Here is a 10261-nt window from a genome sequence, read left to right as displayed (position 1 = left end):
ATATATATATCTATAATATAATATTGTATATTAATAATAAAAGTTCTATAAATAACGCATTATATGTTTTGGGTTCTTCATTGAGCCATCTTCAAATACTCGTTATCAATATATTATCAACATATTACTTTTTATTAGGATTAGGATTACCTGATGATATAGACGATGTTATTTCGAAGTTATTGGCCATGAACGGATGGACATTCCACAAAGAATAGAGAAAATTATTCGCCTACGGCGAATACAAATGTTTGAAATTTCTCTTGTAAAGAAGGAAATGATGTTAAAAATGGTTAAAGCAAATAATTTCATCCAAGTGAAATACTCATCTGTCAATCGCCAACTTCATTTCTTATATTAATAACTTTGTCAGAACAATTAAAACATCGATGATGTGAGATAATGAATTCCAGTGAGAAAGTCTTCGAAAAATAGTACACATTCACAGAAATAAATTATATGTGTCAAGAAGTAAAATTTTAAACTTAAAATTGTATAATCAATAAGACAGTCAGATACTTTTTGAAGGGAAATAAGATTGACAATGACTAAGATAAAAATAATATCAAATTTTGTTTGTGATAGAGGTAGACTTTGTTTAATTCATCTGTGTCGATTTGTTAAATTCATCTTTGATGCAATCAGTAATAGAATTAAGAGCATTCAGAGAGAAAAACTCCGTCACAGAATGACTAAAAAAAAAGCAATGAAAGAGATAATACATTTTGGTTTACGATTCCATTCATTCCAAAAGTGAAAAATTTAAACAGCTTAATAAAAAAGACGAATTCCAGTCAAAAGTCTTCGAAAAATAGTAAACATTCACAGAAATAAATTATATGTGTGTCAGGAAATAAAATTTTAAACTTAAAAATTTGTGTAACTAGTAAGACAATAAAACTTGTAATGCGTTATTTATAGAATTTTTATACTTTTAATATACAATATTATATTATAGGTGTTATATATACGCTTAATTGTAACTCTTATGTGCACATCTTCGTATTGTTTTTTGAAAAATTAGAATCCTGTACTTCTTGTTATTTGATGAAGTTTAAAGTAAAAAATTAAAATTATTATTGAAAAACGAAAAATTATCAAATTAAATATTTTTCATTTCCAAAAGATGAAGCAATTTGCGTTAAATGACGTAAAGTCAAATCGAGATTCCATTTCCGTTATCAAAGATATCATCGTTTCATATTATATTAGTTTAAACAATAGTTTGAACAATTATCTCGAAAAGGATTTCATTAAAAGGATAATTTTTAATGAAATAATTATTTTCTATAATTTAATGCATTCCACATGTTATAAGATTATGTTATAAAAATAAATTTTTTAGCGAATTCTATAATATTGTTTTTTAATATTTATTTTGTGTTTAATATCTTTTGTATTTAATAACATGTATTGCAAACAGCGCTATATGTGTACTGATAAATAATATATTCGAATTTATCACGAAACGATCACAACTTATCAACAATTCTGATTGATAGCTCGACTGTGATCTTGCGCATAATATAAGGTGCCCATAATATAAGGTATTTTATTATGCATAATGACCGGCAGATTAAATTAGGACAATCAATCAAATATCCTAAATCAAGAATAACCAATCAAATGCTTAGCATAAATTTAGGTCAAATTTTTTGTTCAGCCATCATGTTTAAGACGATTCTTTGAGAATGAAATACTTTATATTCTTATATATTATATTCTTATATAAGACGCTAATGCGGCCCTCTGATTCGCGACACCTCAAGGCTGAATTTAAGACGATCTTGAATATAAGGACTGTCTATGAACTGGCCTTAGACTTACCTATATTGATGGTACTGGTGGATGGGTACTGGCCGATATTCATAATCGGATCTTATGTTCAAGATCTTAAGTACAGTCTTAAGAAGTCACGAACTAATCAGAGAACCATATTGCGTCTTAAGACATTACCTAAGATAGTCTTAATAAGAACTATGAATATCGGCCTTAGAGACTTCTTATACATTTTCTGATTTAGAAAATAATTCACTTAAAAACAAACTTCGCCTTTCTTTGAACTTTCTGAAAATATATTCTCCCCCCTTTTCTCCAATAAATAAATAAATTCAGTCGCCTTCCTCCGAAGTTCCTGAAAATTAATAATCACTCCTTCTCTTCTCTCCAATACGAACAAATTATTATCAAATTATTATCTACCCTAATCGTTTTAATTCAAATGATTTTGAAGAACTTTTTTAAAAATCCTCAACCTTTAAATTACTCTAAAATAATGTTTCTTGAATTTAAGACTTTCCTTTCAGATATTCGCCAAACGAAAGAATAACAATCCTTTTAACCTTGAAACGCGATTGAATGATTTATTCTTATATACATATTCGTATCCCGTTAATTAATTAAACTAATTTATGTAAAGTAATGAACAGGAGATAGATCCAAATTCTTAAACATTTTCCAAGATTCTATTCAACTCCTTCCGAAGAAATGTGAAATCACCCATGGATCACGTGACACAATTTACACATTTTAATTTTAGAGTAAATAATTTAATTATATTTAATTATATAATTTAATTATGTAATTAAATTTAATTATATAGTTTTTTTATTTCGAGAATTTTAAAATTATGTTAGGTATAATTACCTTCATTATTATGTTATCACAAATTTTTTTTATTTGATTAAAATTTATTTAAGACTATTTGCATGAATTTATTTTAATTCCTTCTTTCGCATACTTCCTCTCACAAGGTCGCAAGATCCTATCCCAAGTCACATAAAATGATTTCCTTGATCTAAAAGCAGATCAACGAGCACACTATTTGAAGTAGTGTTATTGTGTTTGTATGTACGTAGACTTCTGTTTTGAAATTTAAATTGATTGTGCTCGAGTGATACACGCGATAAGACATCCACTGCCTTAGTCTGAGACGATAACACAGGTCAATGTTTTAAGACTTTTTTTCTGCTGTTATAATAAAATAAAAAATGTCATTTCCGATGTATTTTCGCACGCTGAATACGAATTCGGCAATAAAATTGTTCTATTATCAGATTTTTGCGAAAAATGAAGTTGAAAGATATCAAAATTAATGTTTTTTGACATATTTGTGATTTTTTGTTAACGAAGTAAATTTTTTTTTCTACTTTTGTTTACGGCATTTTAAAGTGCCAACTTTTATCTTTAAAATATATTTTTTTTAACGCCGTATGTTTTTTTTCACTGAGATAATCTCTGCGTAGTCACAAAGAAAAACGTTTTGTGCCAAAAATGTTTTTGAAGAAAAAATTTTAGGAACTGTATGATGATTTTAGTAGCAAGATTTTTAAGGTCACTAAATCCGAATCTGTCAAATTTTCGAAATTCAAAATGGAGGATCCAATATGGCGGAAAAATTTGTACTCGCAAAAAAATTTGTATCATTAAAATTTGTTATTTGCGCTTTAATTTAATTAAAAAAATATTGTTTACAATATTAATTTTGGAATTTTAAACATTTGTAAAAGAATTTCAAATTTAAATTAAGTAAAAAAATTGTTAACTGGGCAAAGAATATTCTGCATTCTATTTTTTATGTTTTTATATCTGTAGACCATTTAGCCATAAAAAGAGCATTTTACGATATTTCTATGTATCCGCTACAGTGAAGTCGCGCCGCTTTCCTTTTCCTCACTCCTCCCCCTCCCCTTGCGCGCCGTTGCTATGGAGTGAATTCGTGCGGCGCGGCTTCATTGCACATTGGCTTAGACGTTCTTTTTTTTAATTCAAAAACTACCGCATATCTCAAAATGGTGTAAGACTTTTTTGTTATCCTTGACCCATTCACTGTATCTTAAGTGTGAGAAACCGGAAGAACTTCATAAAAGAAAGCATATGAGACGCTGCTTTGACAATATATAATTAAAGCTAGTAAAGTTAAATATTTACAACTTTAATTACTGTAATTTAGAGAAAAGATAAAAAAATTCATATATATAAAATTATAAATGATATAATCTGAAATATAATCTGAAGAAATTTAAAAAGCGATAAAAATAATGTAGATAATAAAAAAAAATAAAAAAATAAAAACAATGAAAAAATAAAAAATAAAAAAATAAAAAATAAAAAAAAGTGTAATGTAGATTATCTTCACGTGGTGCATTCTGAGAAACATAGAAAGATTGTAAAATTGCTCTTTTTATAATTAAATGGTCTACAGACATAAAAAATAGAATGCAAGTTCTTCTCTGCCCAGTTAACAATTTTTTTACTTAATTTAAATTTGAAATTCTTTTACAAATTTTGTAAATTCCAAAATTAAATTATTATAAACAATATTTTGTAAATTAAATTAAAGCACAAATGACACATTTTAGTGATACAAATTTTTTTGCGTGGACAAATTTTTCCGTCATATTGGATTCTCCATTTTGAATTTCGAAAATTTGACTTCAGATATGGATTTAGTGATCTTAAAAATTTTGCTACTAAAATCAATGCACAGTTCTTAAAACTTTTTCTTCAAAAACATTTTTAGCACAAAACATTTTTTTTGTGACTAGAGACTAGGCAGAGATTATCTCGGTGAAAAAAAACGGCATTAAAAAAAATATATTTTAAAGATAAAAGTTGGCACTTTAAGATGCCGTAAACGAAAGTAGAAAAAAAATTTACTTCGCTAGCAAAAAAATTATAAATATGTTAAAAAACAATTTTGACTCCTTTCATTTCACTTTTCGCAAAAACCTGACGTGATAGACTAATTTCATTGCCGGATTCGTGTTCAGCGCGCGAAAATACATCAGAAGTATTAGATGTTAGACAACTTTGCTTTCGCCGTTTTTTTCCGAAATTCGAGGCTTTATTGTAAAAAACTGGTTATACATTTATGATTCAAAGTATTGTCCATCGCTGGCCACTACTTTCTCCCATCTTTCGGGTAGCGTACGAATATCGCGTACGAATACCGCGTTGAAAAAACTGGTCATTTTTTGAGGCTATCCACGAATCGATCCAATTTTTTACTTCTTCATAAGACCGGAAGTGCTGATCAGCCAGGCCGTGTGCCATTGATCGAAACAAGAGGGAGCAATACGGCGGGAGAATACGGCGGGTGGGATAGGACTTCCCATTTCAACGTTTTCAAGTATGTCTTGACCACTTTCGCAACATGGGGTCGAGCATTGTCATGCTGCAAAATCACTTTATCGTGTCTCTCGTATTGCGGCCGTTTGTCTTTCAATGCTCGGCTCAAACGCATCAATTGCGTTCGATATCGATCGCCTGTGATTGTTTCAGTCGATTTTAACAGTGCATAATACACTACGCCGAGCTGGTCCCACCAAATACAGAGCATGACCTTGGACGTCAAAATCACCGTTCTTGAAGCGTTGAAACCACTCATGACACGTTCTTTTACTAATAGCGGCCTCACCATAAGTATTTGAAAGCATTCGATGGGCCTCAGCCGCAGATTTCTTCATATTGAAGCAAAAAATTAAAACCTCCCGCAAATGACGAGAATTTGGCTCGTAAACTGACATTTTCAATCGAGAATAACTTTATGATGCATACACAAATCGACTAATGTTTCAATGGGGTTATGTTGACAGATGCCCAAGTTTATTGTATGACGTCTATGATCTATTTATTTCGACCACCACTTACCGCTACTAAAGTCATCTAGAAAAACGGCGGAAGCAAAGTTGTACACCTAATAGTAAAAAAATTAACATAATGTGGCTTATTTCGAGCTATAATTAAATTAATTTTAGATTAATATAATTAACATTTCGGCTTACAAAGCCTTCTTGTACTACAATGCAAAGATACAATCTTAAATTAACGAACAAAGAGTAATGGATATGAAAATTTAAAAACCATTAATGGTGAAGTATCAAAATATAAAAAAATAAAAAAAAATAAAAAAAAATTCGAACACATCAAAGAAGTATCCCGTCAAATGACAATAAGCTAGGAATATTTGAATACTTCAATCAGTAGATTAAAATTAATTCATCAATAAAATAAATTTGCCAAATTCCTTAGTTGACATTTTTTATTTAAACAGCAAAACGTCAATCGATGTAATCCAAACCCCTTTCTTAAATCTTTTAATTCCCGTGAAATAAAGAGGACTAGGACTCTGACGTAACATTCTATTCTGGCACATTTTTTACATGTAATATAAAATATTTCATAAACTATTTTCAATTTTTTATAGCTAATACTTTAATACTTTTATACACAGAATAATAAAAATAAGTTAAGAATTAATTGGTATAAATATAATTGCTTAAAAAAAATTATGGAATTTGTAATATACAATTACATCTTTTTTTGAAAAGTAACTGTGTACTTTCTTTCTATTAATCGATTTATTTGATGCATTAAAATAGAGATACAATTATCAAAAAATGAATAGTTTATAAAATATTTTCAGATTAAAATGTGTCAGATTAAAGTATAAAATATTAAATTACTGATATTTTTTAAAATATTTTAAAAAATATTTCTTCAATATTTTTATATATTGAATAATTGTAGGAATTGTATTACAAAAAAATCATTTATCTTATTCTTTTAAATGATGATGATCTTATGACCTTAGGGAGTAAATTTTACTGTTATTTGTCTTCTTTTAGACCATAATTTTTGTCTAAAAGATTTATTTCTAAAATTTACTAATTTTGAGTGACTAAGGGCCAGTTGTTCTACCTTTTGATAAATTTTACTTGTTGGGTAAGTAGCAAGATTATTCAATCACATGCGCAGATTTACCTAATAGGTAAAATTTACCAAAAGATGGAACAATTGGAAATAAATTAAGTAAGGCATTTCGCGCGCGCGCGCGTGTGTATGCGTGCGTGTGCATATATGCGTGTGTAGAATTTATATACATAAATAAATCGATTTAGGAATTATTCGATTAATTTTATTTGATAATTTTTAAAAATCTGGCATATGTTTTCTATTAAAAATATAAGATATTTATATCAGAAGTATTTTCGAGGTCACATAATATCGCGAACAAGTATCTAAAAAAATTACTTATTTGGAAATTTATATTGTTATTTAAGTCATATTTAACAGCATAAGTACACACAAGAAAGAAAATTTAAATTTAAGGAGATGCTGAATCTTCCTGTTTTACTCACATTTCCAAACGGTGAAAAATCTCTGAATTGAATTTATGGATTGCAAATTATAACATAAATTAAAGTGCGCACAAATAGAACCTCAGCTGCACCGGATTTTATGAGAAAATCGAAAAAAAGTTAAATAATTCACTTACTTTTGATTCGTACAGCTGTCACTTGAGATATATATTTGCTTGATATAAAAGTTTTAGAGTCCATATGTTAAAAATAAGCATGCAGTTGAGATCACATTACTGGAACGAACGATACCGAGTTGTAGATTGAAGGTCTAGAAGAAATCTTCACCGTATAGAAAATACGTGCATACGGATGCTTTGTGAAGTGGGAATGACAACAGCCGAAATTGTAGCAGTAATTGTGTGGTTTTGCGATAGATGGTGCTGGTATATGTTAGATAAGAACAGATGTATGCGTTTGAATAAGACAGAACGATATATATTATATAATAGAAGAAATGAATCAAAGATGTCATCACTATTATCGAATTTGGAATTAAAAGTCTGTACTGTCGACCTCAATCAAATTCGATAATCGGTTTAGCATCTCCTTAATAATGTTAATATTTAATTGCAAGTAAACTTGCACATATTTTCATTACACATTTTTTTCCACATTTTGCTTTTAATCCGATGAAAATGTTACAGATTATTATTAAATTTAAATAATCAGTGTAAGCATATAATATTTTTTTCTTTATAATTTATTAACTTATTTTTTTTATATAACAAGATGTCTCCAGACTTTGCGTGACATCCATTAACTGATTCCTGAATCATTTCAATAAAACGAAAATCTTAATATCAAAACGTTTAGGCTACAATAGTTTTTAAATGAGAAAGGTGTTTAAAGCTAATTAGCCAGTTAAATTATCCGAAATTAGCATGCTTAGGCATAACACTTGTATAAGTAGTAAAGATGTTTAAAGGAAAATAGAACTGATGCTTGAAAACATCTTTATTATTGTGCCACGCCTGACGCGTGAACTTTGAACAGTTTAACTTTAAAATCTCTTCTGATTAAAAAATTCCTCGATGTTTTGGTTCTAAGATTTTCATCTCGATATGACCTCAGGAATATACTATAACGAGAACTCTCACACAAAATCTGGAACACCTTGTATGTATACACTGGGCGCTTTCCAATCTTGCTTAACACATCTTGACATCCAAATGCACAAAGTGTAGCATTGTACACAATTCTATTGGAGCAGATTGTATACGCTGTATACAATTTCGAATAGAGTTAGACTAAATGTAGCTTTTTTCTGTATTGTCTGTAATGAAAAAGAAGGAAAATTGCCGGCCACCAATTTATAGTCGTCGCGATTGGTAATATAATATAATTGTCACTAAAAAAAACAGCCGACTAGTAGCCCTCGGATTGAATGTTGTGTCGACGATTATGGCAATTCGAAACACGACTTGTGTACTGTGTACTCGAAAGTGTCTAATGATTTCATAATTGGAAAGCACCGAGTATGTGTAGATGTGTACGCATATTCGCGTATGTGCATGCATAAAAAAACAGTGCCAACCAAATTAAATATAAATGTATGTAAATAATATTAATTCTGTCAAGGTGTGCTGTATGAAGTATTTCTTAGTGATTGTGTTTAAAGAGCCTGCTGTTGATTCGATGTAGCCTGTGTAGAGGCAATCGTTGTAGGGGCGATAACTCGAGCGTATACGGCCCCACCTGCGGTTTTTAATCCGGTAGGAGTGGGAATCACTTTGAGTCCATGTAATGTTTTGATGTTGAGCAGTTGACTCGGCAAGATAATTGGTTGCTGCGTTTGTTGTTGATGTTGTTGCTGAGAAGTGGGCTGCTTGCCTAATACTACGTTCCCACCACTAGTACTCACTGCAACTCCAACGTTTTTGTTACTGCTTGCTAATACAATAGGTTTTCCCGCAAGTTGAGCGGTAACCATTCGAACAGTTTGAGCCTGTTGAGGCTGAGATTGTTGATGTTGTGTGCTGACTGCTATTATTTTTGATTGATTAGAAGATGCTTGCGCTTGTGGCACCACCTGTAAATATTCATATAAAGACATGTTCGGAAACACTACTCGAATGGTATTATTTTATCTTTATTTAAGGAGTCTATTCTATTATGATAGCCAAAAAATTGAGATTTTTCTTTAGGGATGTTTTCTTTTAGGATGTTTTCAGTAAATATACTATGTAATAAAAGCAATCTTGAATATTTATAAAAGTACAAGTTAATAATATAAAAAAAATTTATGACCAATGTAAACATTGTTTTTAAGTATTTGCTTTTGTAGCATTAATGTAGCATTTTAAAAAGAGATGTATGTTCATTGCGGAATTGATTTTTCGGTTTATATATATATAGATACATTTGGAACAAAAATTTCAAAAAGATTATTATTAATTACGAATGTCGCTATCGCCCCTACTACAATTAATAATTTTCATTAAAAAATAAAAAAAATGACACTGTTTGAAGAAAAATTAGGAAAAACAACTTCTTTTTCGTTATTTTGTTATGTGAAAAATATGGTAATTAATAATCTTTTGGAATTTTTTGTATCGGATATCTAAGCCGAAAAATCAATTTCGCAATGGACATACATCTTTTTAAGAACATATTAATACATATCTTAGTTTAACACACCCTTACTACACATGTTGGATCATTTGTGTTTTGGATTAATTTTCATCACTTTTACAAATATATAAAAATTATTAAATGATTTTTATGCATATTTTGACATCTTTAGAAAGTAAAGTATATTTATAACAAATTGTATATAAATTGTTATAACTAAATATAGTTAACAAAATGAGAAAAATGCACTTTTTCATACAAAAATGTTTAAAGGAAAAATATGTTTCAATATCTTAAAGTTGACATTCCGAATTACAAAAGAAAAAAATAGTTCAAATGTCGGCTGTCTAAAAAATTTAGTTATTTAGTAATCTGAAGATGTTTTCTTAATATGCATAAATGGCTGTAAATGGAAGACATATTGCATTTACATTTTAAACAATGCATTTTATTATTGCTGTTGTGTTAAAAAATTTATTAGGAAAATGATTTTTTTAAATATTATTGTACATTCAACATAATATATAACATTGCAGACAACATTT

General features: G+C 29.1%; 1 protein-coding gene across 2 annotated transcripts in view; it reads right to left on the bottom strand.

The window, feature by feature from the left end:
• Positions 1 to 10261, bottom strand: part of LOC108692316 (nuclear factor related to kappa-B-binding protein) — a 77869-nt gene that overhangs the window by 1319 nt on the left and 66289 nt on the right. The window contains exon 16 of one of the 2 annotated variants that reach the window (XM_018200514.1): positions 7840 to 9174. The exons of the other annotated variant lie outside the window; for it this stretch is intronic. Coding sequence (XP_018056003.1) covers positions 8758 to 9174 — 417 coding nt within the window. The 3' untranslated portion in view covers positions 7840 to 8757. Of the gene's footprint in view, positions 1 to 7839; positions 9175 to 10261 lie in introns of those variants that run through there. 2 annotated transcript variants of the gene reach the window in all.

This window comes from Atta colombica, unplaced genomic scaffold, assembly GCF_001594045.1.
Source record: "Atta colombica isolate Treedump-2 unplaced genomic scaffold, Acol1.0 scaffold69, whole genome shotgun sequence".
Classification (NCBI taxonomy): domain Eukaryota; kingdom Metazoa; phylum Arthropoda; class Insecta; order Hymenoptera; family Formicidae; genus Atta; species Atta colombica.
This window is presented reverse-complemented; position numbering and strand designations above follow the sequence as displayed.